Raw genomic sequence first — 15,590 nt, 5'->3', positions numbered from 1 at the left:
CTCTGTGGTAATGACCATTGCTTCTTAAATAAATCGCCATCTGTAAAAGGCTTCTTGTGTTTGGGCAAAAGGTGACTTACACGAAATGATGCTTCAATAGCAGCCTTATTTTGAGCAGCATGTTTTGTGAAAAACGATTGCTGGGCCTTCAACCCTGATTTCAGCTGCTCAACTTTCCTGGCACGAATTGCGCTCTTTGGGGGGTAGGTGTCTTTAAATTCCTGGTGGTTGGTGTTGTGGTGCCGCTCCAGATTTCCTCTTTTAGTCAGTGCTTGTGTTTGGTGGCACAACATACATACACAATGGTCTTTCACCAAGGTGAATAGAAATTCCTCTTCCTATTCTGGATGGAATTTGTACGTTTTCACCTTCTTTCATGGAGCCTCCGCCCTGCTATCAGGATATCACGAGCGATTGCCGATTGCGTCGCTTCTGATCTGGGCTGATATTTACATGCTGGGCGGCACCTAATTAATTAGCTGGTTTATTTCGGCTTTTTTCTTAAAGATGTGCTGGGTGCGTTCCGACTACTGCTGCACACCTGCATGCTTCACAGCCACGTATCGGTCCGTGGCCCAGAGGTTGGGGACCACTGCTGTATATTCATGTTTGCGACAGTCTGTACTCTTATCTAATCTAATTGGTCACTTTGATGCAGCACAAGCTACGCTGAAAACGCGGTGCATGGCGGGGGAGCTACACACAAGCGCACTGGGCAGAAATAATGGAACTAAAACCCTGCAACCCGGAAACAATCTCTCTTTACAAAAAGCTTTCAGAAGCGAAAGTATTGCTATATTACCATTATCCGAATTAGTATTAGTTATTTTTAGAATGCTCACATTACAACAGGACTTGTGTACTTACTTTTGATTTTTTTCGGGATCTACTGGGAAAGTCTTAAAGATCGACCGGTTGGCGACCACTAGTGTAGAGGGAGCTTCACTCTGTATCTGAGTCCAGAAGTGTGTGATGGAATGGTGGGGTGCTTCACTCTGTGTCTGACCCCGAGGGTGTGTGATGTGATGTGACACCATGTATATAGAATCCTGTACTTGTGATTTAGAAAGGGGATGGAGAGATGCAAAAGGCAGTGAAGATGGGGAGTAAGTGGGACTATGGGATGGATAGAGGTACGGCCAGGATGGGTGTGGATGGTGATGCAGCCATGGGAGTGGGGAGGAGGATGGGTATCAGACTTTCCCATATCAATCGAGTATGTTTCTGGTCAAATCAGTCATTGTAACAGTTTTATTCTACAGTGATGGTGGGAGTTGGCGTGCTTGTCACCCTGGTTCTCATTCTGTGGCAAGTGACCTCGTTGGTTCCTGGGTAATCCTCTTGTTCAGTTCTCTCAACTGTGGCATCCTAGTTCGCCGCCTGTCCGGTGCCCCACCTCGCTCACCGCCTCCGTGACCCATCTCTGTCGCTCAGTGAACAGACTCTCAGTGACCTTCCCCTGTTGTACCTCCAGGAGACAACGTCAGGAAATGTGTCGGAGAATATCGGTCTGGATGGAGATGCGCAGGATGCGAACGCACAGGGAGATCCCACCATCAGCAGTGTCGATACCTGAAGCAGCACGTCCATCAGGTCTCCCCTCAGCCTCCGACACTCCAGAGGAATCTGCTCCAACTCGTCTAATCACTCCACATGACTAAAGCCACCACCACCCGAACCCGACCACATCATAGTGAATCTCATCTTCCTGATTTCCATCTGGATCCAGTGGCAAGAGAAGAGTCGAGACGGCTGGAGATGGGACTAGGCGCAGTGGATGACCAGGACGTCTTCTGTGTCTTGTCCTGCTCTGCACGTTCCACGACACTTGCAGAGACCGCCTTCTTGACCGTTGGAGCTTCCATTGGTCTCGTCCGCTCAATCCGCCGGAGTCTGTCTTCACATGCTGGGATAGACAACTCCCTATCAGACCAAGGGTTTGAGACCCGTCGGCTACCCCTCACCTGGTTTAGCCGGCTTGTCGAAGCCGTTGCCCGGGGTATGGCAGCTGTCGTATGCAAACAGCTACGGGGAGCCACAGGTGAGAGCTGAGTGCCAGGTGGAGACCAATGGTGGACTAACCACCTTGAAAAAGACGTGACATGTTCCCCCACCAGAGGTGCTACCCCTCCCTGACACCCCATACACCCCAAAGATCTTACTAAAGTGTATGTAGATAACATCTACCTCACTGCCTTTATCTACTGTCTTAAAAAATTCAGGCTAATTAGATGGTCAGGAATTCACTCTATGAAGATAAGCTAAGATACCTGTATCTGTGCTATATAATTACATGACTTTCTGGGCTAAAAGCCAGTTGGGATCCACGGTTGTTTTTCTCTCAGGGCATGTCACGTATAAGGGAGTCTCCAGACCCCTGGGCGGGCATGCATCCCTGGGACAGTTGTGCAGTCTGGGATCTCCTGGAGGTAATTTCTGCCCCTTTCTCACATGTGGGAATGACAAACGTAGTATAAATTTTAGTATTTGTTATTATTAATTGTTCTTGTATTTATGACAATACATTGTTAAATTAAAGTGTTCAGCCTGGAGTTAGGGACTGTGGAAAGAGATTGGGAATAAAATCAGGCAATGGTGGAAACAAGGGGTGGTGAACCTTTTTGATCACATGGCCAAAAATGGGCAAGAATCTGAAGAGAACTCTTTCGTGTGCCATTGTAATTTTGAGAAGAGATTATCATTGATTAATAAATTTGTAAAATAATTGTGCACTTTTAAAGGAAGAATATCCTCTTTATTATTAGCATGTGTTTATTGTTATCCTATTAATAAAAGACAGATTGCCATCGACAATTCTCTCCGGTGTCAAAATCAGAATAATCTTGTCCCAATGCCGTTCGTGCACTGCCGCAGGTTTAGAATAAATCAGAATGTGGTGTAGCACAATGCACTTTCAGTTCCAACAATTCTCGAAGTACAACACAGTCTGGGACAGAGCTGCTCGATCGATCAGCACCCCACACTCATCCTAAGCGTCCCCTCCCTCCACAGTGGCTGCAGTGTACACCGACAATGGAATGCACCATGGTTACCCGCCCGGGCTATTCAGACGACATCTCGCTCCAATCTCTCCCAGCCCAGATGTACGAGGACAGAGGTGTAGGGGCTGGGGATCACCACAGATCCCGGGAGTGAGCTACAGGCTGAAACCTCATCCAGTAGTTCAGGGTTTTGCATTATAGAATAACAGATCCTCGGGCATGTGTTTCAGGCTGAAACCTCATCTGGTAGTTCAGGGTTTTACATTATATAATAGCAGATCCTCAGGAGTGTGTTTCAGGTAGGGATCTAATATGAGGGATCTCCAGGGACTCTATTACCCCTCAACTTCGCAATGGAGTGTCACATTGGCGTTATCGGGACCCCCAGCCTCAGGGACCACTGAAACAATTGGAGGATGGTGAGGGAGCTGTCTGTAACATATGGAGGAAGTAATAAAGAGGGATGGAACAGGAGGGTGTATCTGTAATGGGGGGGTGCAGGGTGGAAGCTGGTGAGGGAGCGCACACACACACACACACACACACACACACACACACACACACACATCAGGAATGGGTTACCTGCTGGGATCTAATCCAGGGGTTTGGGGGTGCGGTTTATATATAGAATAACAGATCGCTGGGAGTGGGTTACTCGCTGGGATGTATTCCAGCGGATTGCAGAAATTTATATATGGAATAACTGAATAGGAAATGCAACTCCATCCCAGGAGGGATGTGTGAAGTGGTGGGCAGTGAGCAGTGAACGAGGGGAGAGTAAAAGTAAAAGGGTAGTGAGGGAAGGTCTCCAACATGGGGAGGGAGAGTAACCGGACAGTTGTATCAAACACAGCCCAACCTCTGTCCAGCCGCCCTCACTTCTCCCTGTGTCCCTCACCTAACCTGTTCCCCACATCCCTGACATTCTCCTTCCTCTCGCACAACCCCTCTCCCTCTCCCCCCACACTAACTCCTTTTGTCCCCAACACCCTCTCGCCTTCAGGCACAGACACAGAAACACACATACATACCAACACTCAGACGGGACATCTCTCTCTCTCTCTCTCACACACACACACATGCCACACGCACATACACGTACACGCGCCCCAAGCAGTAAGAGAAGTTGTGATCCAGCAGCAGAAGCTGCCGACAGCCCCAACCAAAGTAATTTCAATTACAGTTTCGCCAGGCCGAAGAGACTTGTTCTCCCTGGCTGCAGCGAAATGGATGTGCAGAAGGAAAATATTGACTATACTTATGAAATATGACAATAATAAACTAATTTATCAATGAATTTACCAGTTTAGCCTTTTAAACACCACTGCGTTGCCTCATTCAGCTAGCTTCGGACTTGCACCCCACTATCTCTCTGTACTTTAGACTAGGAGTCCAGTTTACCTTCTCACACTTGGACCATAATTCATGGAGACAGGGTTAGGCTGCTCGGTCCATCGAGTCTACTGCACCATTCCGTCAAGGCTGATTTATTATCCTTCTCAACCCCATTGTCGTCGAGTACCTATCAGCCTCATCTTTAAATACCCCCAATGACTTGGCTTCCACAGCTGTCTGTGGCAATTAATTCCACAGATTCACCACCCTCTGGCTGAAGAAATTCCTCCTCATCTCTGTTCCAAAGGGACGTCCCATTCTGAGGCTGTCCCTCTGGCCCTAGACACACCCACTATAGGAAGCATCCTCCTCACATCCAATCGGTCCAGGCCCTTAAGTAATTGATATGGGTCAATGAGATCCTCCCACCCCAATCTTCTAAAACTCTGGTTAGTATAAGCCCAGAGCTTCTTATATGTTAATCCTTTCATTCCCTGGATCATTGTGATCCTCCTCTGGATCCTCTCCAAAGCCAGCTCATCCACTTTTAGAAAAGACTCTCAGTGACCTTCCTTTTTGTTACAGCTCCCGGACACAATGTCGGAAAATGTGTCCGGACGGAGGTGCGCAGGGGTGCCAACGCACAGAGAAATCCCACTATGAACAGTGTCGATACCTGAAGCAGCACGTCCATCAGGTCTCCCCTCAGCCTCCGACACTCCAGAGGAATCTGCTCCAACCCGTCCAATCATTCCACATCACTAAAGCCCCTACCACCCGATCCCGACAACATCATAGTGTATCTCCTCGGCTCTCCCTCCAACGTGAGGCCAGCCTTCCTGTAGTGCAGTCAGCTGAACTGTACACAGTGATCCCAGTGCAGTCTGACCAGTGTCTTGTCAGGTTCTAACATAGCATCCTAACTTTTACATTCTATGCCCAGATCTCTGAAGGCAGCTGCCCCGTACGCCTTCTTCACCACCCTGTCTCATGGTGTTGCTGTTTTCAGGGAGCTCTAGAATTGAATCCCACAGACTCTCTGTTCCATGCCCCCAGTGCCCCATCATTAATTGTGGCTGTCCTACATGAATTTGACTTCCCAGAATACATCACCTTGTCCTCATTTGTATTAAACTCCATCTGCCTCTCCCTGCCCAACTTTCCATCTGACCTGTATCCAAGCCAACCTTCCTCGCTCTCCACAATACCATCAACTTGTCTTGGCCACAAACCTACCAATCATACCTCCAACATTTGCAGCTCGGTTGTTAACACATCGCACACGAGGTACCCTGTGGTACACCACATGTCACAGAGTTTAATCAGAAAAGCATCCTCCTACCTTCAACCTCTAAACACCAGCCAATGTTCCTCTTGAAACTAATACTAACTTTGCATTTACCTTCCTTATTACTCAGCCTGCAAGTTATCCTTTAGGGAACCCTACACAAGGACTCCTGAGACCTTTTGCACTACTGCTCTCTGAATTTACTCCTTAGTTAGAAAATAGCGAACGTCTTTATTCCTTCTACCAAAGTGTATGACAATACTCCCCCAACAGCATATCTCATCTGCAAATTGTTTGCCAATTTTCCTCATCTCTTCATGTCCTGCTGAAGACTCCCTGCTTCCTGACCACTATCTGGTTCTCCACCTATCCAGCAATCAATGATTCCACCACTCTCTTCCAGTTTCCTCCCACATTACAACGATAGATGGTTAGGGCTAGTAAGTTGTGGACGTGCTGTGTCGATGTCGGAAACGTGGTGACACTTGTGGGCTGCCTAGCATGACGCTTGCTGATTTGATTTGATGCAAGCAATGCATTAAACTTTGATGTAGGTGAGACAAATAAAACTTAAAACCAGAAAAAAACAACTCGGGAAGGAATATTCAGAGTGCCCCACTGAGCAGGACTTCTTGAAGATGGTTGGAAACATAGAAAATAGGTGCAGGAGTAGGCCATTTGGCCCTTCGAGCCTGCACCACCATTCAGTATGATCATGGCTGATCATCCAACTCAGAACCCCATACCTGCCTTCTCTCCATATCCCGTGATCCCTTTAGCCACAAGGGCCATATCTAACTCCCTCTTAAATATAGCCAATGAACTGGCCTCAACTGTTTCCTGTGGCAGAGAATTCTACAGATTCACCACTCCCTGTGTGAAGAAGTTTTTCCTCATCTCAGTCCTAAAAGGCTTCCCCTTTATCCTTAAACTGTGACCCCTCGTTCTGGATTTCCCCAACATCGAGAACAATCTTCCTGCATCTAGCCTGTCCAATCCCCTTAGGATTTTATACGTTTCAATAAGATCCCCCCTCAATCTTCTAAATTCCAGCGAGTATAAGCCTAGTCGATCCAGTCTTTCATCATATGAAAGAAAAGGACAACGTGTTTGACACCTGTTATCAGTCTTCATCTGTTTATGTATAGGCTTTAAAAAAAATTGGTATTGTGTCACTTTTCCCCCTGTAAATGTCTGAAAACATGAATCTTTAGGTAGTATATCATATAGTTTTGTACTTTGATAACAACATATTTTGAGATTGATGTTCAAGCAGAGAGAGAAAGCCTGTGTGGAAGAGATATCTCCATACTGGGGTGGGAATCCACAGCCAGAGAGGTGTCTACACATAGGTCCTCGGGAACCCTTTACATCAATAGAGTTTTACATTCAGTTTGAAAGAGTTCAGCAAAGCTTCAGTAATCGCAATTCCATCGTTTAGGATCTTGATGGATCAAGGGACTTGGTTTCCCGCTTCCTTTAAACTAATAGACAATAGGTGCAGAAGTAGACCATTCGGCCCTTCGAGCCTGCACCACCATTCTGAGATCATGGCTGATCATCTACTATCAATACCCGGTTCCTGCCTTGTCCCCATAACCCTTGATTCCCCTATCCATAAGATACCTATCCAGCTCCTTCTTGAAAGCATCCAGAGAATTGGCCTCCACTGCCTTCTGAGGCAGCGCGTTCCACACCTACACAACTCTCTGGGAGAAGAAGTTCCTCCTCAACTCTGTCCTAAATGACCTACCCCTTATTCTTAAACCATGCCCTCTGGTACTGGACTCTCCCAGCATCTGGAACATATTTCCTGCCTCTATCTTGTCCGATCCCTTAATAATCTTATATGTCTCAATCAGATCCCCCCTCAATCTCCTTAATTCCAGCGTGTACAAACCCAGTCTCTCTAACCTCTCTGCGTAAGACAGTCCGGACATCCCAGGAATTAACCTAGTGAACCTACGCTGCACCTCCTCCACAGCCAGGATGTCCTTCCTTAACCCTGGAGACCAAAACTGCACGCAATACTCCAGGTGTGGTCTCACCAGGGCCCTGTACAAATGCAAAAGGATTTCCTTGCTCTTGTACTCTATTCCCTTTGTAATAAAGGCCAACATTCCATTAGCCTTCTTCACTGCCTGCTGAACTTGCTCATTCACCTTCAGGGACTGATGAACAAGTACTCCTAGATCTCTTTGTATTTCTCCCTTACCTAACTCCACACCGTTCAGATAATAATCTGTCTTCCTGTTCTTCCTCCCAAAGTGAATAACCTCACACTTATTCACATTAAACGCCATCTGCCAAGTTTCTGCCCACTCACCCAGCCTATCCAAGTCACCTTGAATTCTCCTAACATCCTCATCACATGTCACACTGCCACCCAGCTTAGTATCATCAGCAAACTTGCTGATGCTATTCACAATGCCTTCCTCTAAATCATTGACGTAAATCATAAACAGCTGTGGTCCCAATACCGAGCCCTGTGGCACCTCACTAGTCACCACCTGCCATTCCGAGAAACACCCATTCACTGCTACCCTTTGCTTTCTATCTGCCAACCAGTTTTCTATCCATGTCAATATCCTCCCCCCAATGCCATGAGCTCTGATTTTACCCACCAATCTCCTATGTGGTACCTTATCGAATGCCTTCTGAAAGTCAAGGTACACCACATCCACTGGATCTCCCGCATCTATCTTCCTGGTTACATCCTTGAAAAACTCCAATAGATTAGTCAAGCATGATATGCCCTTGGTAAATCCATGCTGGCTCGGCCCAGTCCCATCACTGCTGTCAAGATATGCTGCTATTTCATCTTTAATAATGGACTTTAGCATATTCTCCACTACTGATGTTAGGCTATCAGGGCGATAGTTCTCTGTTTTCTCCCTCCCTCCTTTCTTAAAAAGTGGGATAACATTAGCCATTTGCCAATCCTCAGGAACTGATCCTGAATCTAAGGAACATTGGAAAATGATCACCAATGCAGCCGCAATTTCCAGAGCCACCTCCTTTAGTACCCTAGGATGCAGACCATCTGGACCTGGGGATTTGTTAGCCTTCAGTCCCATCAGTCTACTCATCACCGTTTCCTTCCTAATGTCAATCTGTTTCAGTTCCTCTGTTACCCTATGTCCTTGGCCCTTCCATACATCTGGGAGATTGCTTGTGTCTTCCCTAGTGAAGACAGATCCAAAGTACTTATTAAATTCTTCTGCCATTTCTCTGTTTCCCATAACAATTTCTCCCAATTCATTCTTCAAGGGCCCAACATTGTTCTTAACTATCTTCCTTCTCTTCACATACCGAAAGAAAACTTTTGCTATCCTCCTTTATGTTCCGAGCTAGCTTGCGTTCATACCTCATTTTTTCTCCCCGTATTGCCTTTTTAGTTAAGTTCTGTTGCTCCTTAAAAATTTCCCAATCATCCATCTTCCCATTCACCTTAGCTCTGTTATACTTCTTTTTTAATGCTATGTTATCTCTGACTTCCTTTGTCAACCACTGTGACATTAGCTCTGTTACACTTTTTTAATGCTATGTTATCTCTGACTTCCTTTGTCAACCACTGTGGCCACTTTCCTCACTTTGAATCCTTCCTTCTCCGGGGGATGAACTGATTTTGCACCTTGTGCATTATTCCCAAGAATATCTGCTGTCTTTTCTGCTAGGATATCTGACCAGTCAACTTTGGCCGGCTCCTCCCTCATGGCTCCATAGTCGCCTTTGTTCAACTGCAATACTGACACTTCTGATCTGCCCTTATCCCTCTCAACTTGCAGATAAAAACTTATCATATTATGGTCACTAAACAACAGAAATTCTGCAGATGCTGGAAATTCAAGCAACACACATAAAAGTTGCTGGTGAACATCAGGACGAAGGGTCTCGACCTGAAACGTCGACTGCACCTCTTCCTAGAGATGCTGCCTGGCCTGCTGCGTTCAACAGCAACTTTTATGTGTGTTGCTTGATATTATGGTCACTAATCGGAACCTATTTCTTGCTCCATTTAAATCCACCAGGACAGAGTTATTAAGAGACTGACACGGCTGCCATTGTCGTGGCAAATCTAGGTAGCCAATCAGGCACCCGTTCTGCAGGGATCTCACTGTTACCATGGAGGGAAAAGAAATAGTCCGTGTGCGCATACGCCGGTCGTGCATGCAGCCTGGTACAGCCATTCCGAGCTATTCTTACTTTCTTCTTCTTAATTTATGTTATTTTTTGTATTTTTTTTTCTCACGGTAACACGTCGAAGCTGCACCCTCTCTAACATGCTGGTAGAGAGAGTTTTATTTGGGTTTTCTTTTGGGCTGGAAATGGTTACATCCCGACATGCAGGACAGAAGCAAGGTCGCATTGTGTATTCCACGGACTAGCAAATACCGGCCGGTTTAGCGAACAGAGCGGCGGACACCCCGGCTGAAATCCGGAGGAAAACACACAGAGGATGCAGAAGGGGATCACAAAGCCGAGGAAAGACGGCCGGGTCAAGACAACAGAGACTTTTGGAGAAGAGGAGTTCGGTGGGTAATACCATTCCGGCTGACCGGAAGTGCACTGAGAGCGGTAAGCGTAAAGGAGTTGGGTGCTCACTGATCTGGTTAACAACAGATGGTGCAATCCGGGGCATATTACGATCAAGGAACGTGTTTGCAGACTGGATATTGAACTTTTTACTGTTGGACTTCGGCCACATTCCACTGTGATACAACACTTGGCGGCTCGGGAGGTCGTTCCTGCCTGTGGCCATCGAATGTGCAGCTCTTCCCGTGGAGGGTCAGACACCCTGAGCAAATAGACTGGTCCTGGACTGATCTTCCATCTGGCATAGTCTGCATTTTGGTGTCTGATTGTTGGGTTTTTTTGTATTGCTATATTTACGCTCTATTCTTGGTTGGTGCGGCTGTAACGAAACCAAATTTCCCTCAGGATTAATAAAGTATATCTATCTAACTAATAAAATTACAAGATTGTAATAAAATTACAAATTACAATAAGAAGCACACACACACACACAAAAATTAATAATTAATTGAATTGAATCTGAACCTGGGGCTTGAAGGGAACTGCTGGAGGAAGTCTGGTTTAGAAGCTGTTAAAAGACCCCAGCAGTGAATGGATCTCTCCTCTTCTTCCTCCCTGGATCCCAGCTCCACTCCCACCCCTTTCCCCTATCCCTGTGTACAAGACACAAATGAAAATGTTACTGCAAATGATGCTTGTACATTTTCACGCCAAAATATTTCTTTTTGCAAACAGCAAAATTCAGCCAACATTTGTTGATCCCCATGACGTTGAGGCAGATCTCAGCAATGGGGGACAATGAACTGTACCAATCAGTCTGCAGATTTCTCTTTCTTTATTAATCTTTCTTTATTAATCTTTCTATTGATTTTTTTTTCTCCTCTTGGCTGTATTTATGCTTTTTAAAAAATCAATAGAAAGATTAATAAAGAGAAATATATATACACACACAAAGTTTAATAATTAATTGAATTGAATCTGAACCTGGGGATATAAACCAAGATTAAGACAAACATAGTCAAAATCATAGATATTGTGAAACTAGTATAAAATATGTAACAATAAAAAAAATGAAAATAACAATTCTCCTCTTACCAGTTTATGAAGGGAAAGGAAAAAACATTGGGTTTTAAATGAAAAGAAAAATAACCCCACTACGCTATAATAAAAAAAAGGGACTGGGCAGTCCATTTTCAGGATACGACTAAAGAAAGACTTTCTGATCAAATCTAAAACTTCGAAAAAAAATCAAATTAAATGAAAATATTGGATAAAAGGTCGCCATATTTGCTTAAATGTAAAGGATGTATCAAATGCCCGAATTCTTATTTTCTCTAAACTTAAAACCACAGATTTCTCGGTTCGTGCGGGGCTTATTAAATGTGGACGGCGCCTATCAGCAGACAGCCGGCGCTTCTCCACAGTCCACAGCGGCAGTGATGGGGTTTGGAACGGTTGTCCCCCGGGAGCACGGCATCATCCCACAGCTAAATACCCTCAGGTAAGGGTCCCGGGACCGTGACGGTGTGGTTGTATTGTTAGACACTACTGACCGTTACTGCCAAGACGGGGGGTTGGTGACGGGAACAGATACTGGTACCGGCGACACTTCCCGCACCGGGAGCCGGGTTGGATTGAGGTGGGTCGAGGAAGAAAGTGTCTTCGTGTAGCGAATCTATGTGTGAACCTGGAACGGAATTGTCCAGATTCTCACTTCTTGTGAGCGACTGAAGTTAGAGGGGAGAAAAGTCTTTTATTAATGGAAAGTATCGCCAAAGATGTGATACACGACAAAAACATGACAGTAAGGACATGACATGTTCGGCACAGCTTTGTGGGCGGAAGGGCCAGTAATATGCTGTAGGTTTCTACGTGTCTATGAAAAGAGCAAGAACCCAGTCAGTGCCAGTGAGGGAGCGGCAGAGACTGAGCGTCAGGTAAAGAGAGTATCAGAGACGATTGGGAACTTCATACTTGGCTCGTTGTGTCTGCGTCTCTCTGCAATTCACCGGCAGAACACTAGTTGGCGCTGGGGTTTCAAACTTCAAACAACGGCGACTGAAACTGAAGGAGGGTGAATTTTCAGTTCTTGTCCGGCCACTGAGAGACATGGACGAGGAAATGCATTTCAAATATTTTCGGATGTCGACAGGTAGATTTGACGATTTGGTTCAGCGCCTCCAACCATTTATTTCGCATCAGTGTACGCACAGTATACTCAGTGGTACAGTGGACGTTTCGGGCCGAGACTCTCGTCAGGACTAACTGAAAGAAGAGCTAGTAAGAGATTTGAAAGTGGGAGGGGGAGGAGGAGATCCAAAATGATAGGAGAAGACAGGACGGGAAGAGATGGAGCCAAGAGCTGGACAGGTGATTGGCAAAAGGGATATGAGAGGGTCATCCTCGAGCGAGCGAGCGTCAGGGAAGCGGGGCAGAGAGCGAGCGGAGGAAAACCCCACATTCGGTCTATATCATCACCTTCTGTTCCGGCAGCACCAGAGGTAGATAAGATGCAGAGAGATTCTGATTCATTGGTTTATATCCCTGTCCATGTATATTTCTCAAAGCCTTTTAAACACTTGTCATGTGGAATTCCACCAGCACATTCCAGGAATTCACCACTAAGGAAAGCTTGCCACGCACATTAACTGCACGTCTCCTAACGTTAGACTTTACGACCCCGAGGAAAAGTCAACGGCTGTCTACTCTCTCTATGCCTTTGGTAACGTCATGAACCTGTATGATCTCCCCAAACAACCCCAGTTTGTCCAACCTCACCATGTAGCATGTACCAAACAATCCAGGCAACACCCTGGTTAACCTGTGCTGCACCCTTTTCACACCCTTCCTGTAGTGTATTGGGTGACCAGAAATTAACACAGCAGTCCAGAGGTTGCATCTCCGGGGTAATTCACCCCAGGGGTCCCGTCTTGCTGACGGTAATTCAACACCTGATTCTGTTCACTCATCCTGCCGGCCTGGCCCGGCCCAAACCCACCCATCGCTGCTCGCCACTGATCGTACGGTTCCCGGTATCCTCCCCTCTGAACGTCCCCCACACCCGTCCCCTCCGATCCCGGGTCATGTACCTGTAGTGGGATGATACTGTGCACTCGTCTCACTTGACCGCCGCTAACGTCAGGGGACGGATTTGTATCCAGCCGCGTTTTCCCTCGGCCGGAAGACATTTTCCGCAATTCCTGTTCCAACGCAGAGGATGAGGCCGCGTCATTCCGAGATGGGACTGCGAGCGGAGCAAGATCAAAACACCAGCTCCGCAGGCGGGCGGCATTCGTCACAGGAAGAACCGCACACAGTCAGTCACTGGGATGGAGTCTCCCGTTCTCACGGGACCTCACTGGGGGACGAGCCTCTCTCACATACACAGCAGACACTCCATCTCTCAACCCTTCATCTTGACCCACTGGAAATGTCTGAGCCGGAACGTAGACAGTCCCCTCTGCCTCCACAGTCACTGCCGTTCCCACTGGGCTCCCCCAGCCTCTCAGGAATGCCTGCATGAACGCTCTCCGGTATACCTGGACACGATAGGCATTGTTCCCTCCATTCGGCGCAGGATTGCAGACTCCTGGGTCTTCTCTTCTGAATAAGATGAAACTTCCCCACGCTCAGAGTGATTTTCGCGCCATAGTAATCCCCGCCCCCCCCCCGTTCAGGCTCCCTATTGGCTGTCCACACAATCCCCGGCCACTGGAGATTTCACCTCCTACCAATGATGGCTCGGTCTCAGTTTCATATTTGTGTTTCGCAACGGGAATGACCAAGCTACTTCGGACCCAGAACTGGCCTGCAGTGTGCGGTCTGCGAATTGGCCAAAGCGAAAGGGTAGGGGTAACGAGGTGGATAGGATGTGGAAGTAGTAGATGCTGCCGGAGAGAGATGGAGGCGGGCAGGGAGATTAAGGAAAGACAGTCTAGAGTTAGTTAGCCTGCAGTTTCCTTAGCAATTGTCTGTTTTTCCGGATGGAAGCGAACCAGTTACCTCTGGCCTTGAAGTCCGGTGCTCATGCCACGAAAGCAGTGAGGGGAGAGGGGGTGGTCAGAGAGAGAAGAGAGGGACGGAGAGTGGAGGGTGAGGCCAGAAGAGGAGTGGAGGCAGCACAGGATGGCAGAGGGTGAGTAGGTAGACACAGGGAGGGGGAGAGGGCAGGAGGTCAGAGGGAGTAGAAGTGAGACGGGTCAGAGAGGAATGCGGGAAAAGGGTGGCAGATTTAGGAAGATAATGAGGGAGGGACAAATATTGTGTTTAATTTCTATTTATTTCAAGATACAACACAGAAGCGACTCCCAGTAATCCACCTATTTAACCACCCAATGACAGGACAATTTATAATGACCTATTAACCTACATCTTTGGACTGTGGGAGGAACCCTGACTGCCTGGGGAAACCCACACTCTCATGGGAAGGACGTACAAACGTCTGGCAGACAACGTTGGAATTGAACTCTGAATTTGTTGGAATTTAATGGTTCCTTTAAATCTTTCACCAGAGACCCGTGCCCTCTAGTTTTAAACTTCAGAATCAGGTTTATTATCACCGTTACGTGTTGTGACATCTGTTAACTTGGCAGCAGCAGTTCAATGCCATACATGATACAGAAGAAAAAATATAATAAGTAAATCAATTACAGTACAAGTATATTGAATATATACTGAGTCCTTGTGGGTGGAGCTGAGAAACAGGAAAGGTATGGCCACTTTAGTGGGATTGTATTACAGACCACCCAATAGTCAAAGAGAATTGAAAGTGCAAATCTGCAGAGAGATAGCAGGCAACTGCAGGAAACATGAAGTTGTGGTGGTAGAGGATTTTAATTTTCCATATATTGATTGGGTCTCCCATACTGTTAGGGGTCTAGATGGTTTAGAGTTTGTAAAATGTGTTCAGGAAAGTTTTCTAAATCAATATATAGAGGGACCAACTACAGGGGATGCAATATTGGATCTCCTGTTAGGAAATGAGTTAGGACAAGTGACGGAAGTCTGTGTAGGGGAGCACTTTGGTTCCAGTGATCATAACACCATTAGTTTCAACTTGATCATGGACAAGGATAGATCTGGTCCCAGGGTTGAGGTTCTTAACTGGAAGAAGGCCAAATTTGAAGAAATGAGAAAGGATCTAAAAAGTGTGGATTGGGACAGGTTGTTCTCTGGCATGGATGTGATCGGTAGGTGGGAAGCCTTCAAAGCAGAAATTTTGAGAGTGCAGAATTTGTATGTTCCTGTCAGGATTAAAGGCAAGGTGAATAGGAATAAGGAACCTTGGTTCTCATGGGATATTGCAACTCTGATAAAGAAGAAGAGGGAGTTGTATGACGTGTATAGGAAGCAGGGAGTAAACAAGGTGCTTGAGGAGTATAAGAAGTGCAAGAAAATACTTAAGAAAGAAATCAGGAGGGCTAAAAGAA

At 46.5% G+C, this 15,590-nt stretch overlaps 1 protein-coding gene across 3 annotated transcripts in view; it reads left to right on the top strand.

The window, feature by feature from the left end:
- LOC140202314 (uncharacterized) overlaps positions 1-15,590 on the top strand; it is a 68,817-nt gene that overhangs the window by 45,814 nt on the left and 7,413 nt on the right. For 2 of the 3 annotated variants that reach the window (XM_072267220.1, XM_072267219.1), the window contains exons 2-3: positions 1,475-2,041; positions 11,514-11,662. In XM_072267220.1, the coding sequence (XP_072123321.1) occupies positions 1,654-2,041; positions 11,514-11,662 (537 nt within the window). In that variant the 5' untranslated portion in view covers positions 1,475-1,653. The remainder of the gene's footprint in view (positions 1-1,474; positions 2,042-11,513; positions 11,663-15,590) is intronic. The other variant, XM_072267221.1, reaches the window with a different exon arrangement.

This window comes from Mobula birostris, chromosome 8 (genome assembly GCF_030028105.1).
Source record: "Mobula birostris isolate sMobBir1 chromosome 8, sMobBir1.hap1, whole genome shotgun sequence".
Taxonomy (NCBI): domain Eukaryota; kingdom Metazoa; phylum Chordata; class Chondrichthyes; order Myliobatiformes; family Myliobatidae; genus Mobula; species Mobula birostris.
Note: the sequence above shows the minus strand (reverse complement) of the source record. Positions and strands in the feature narration are given on the sequence as shown.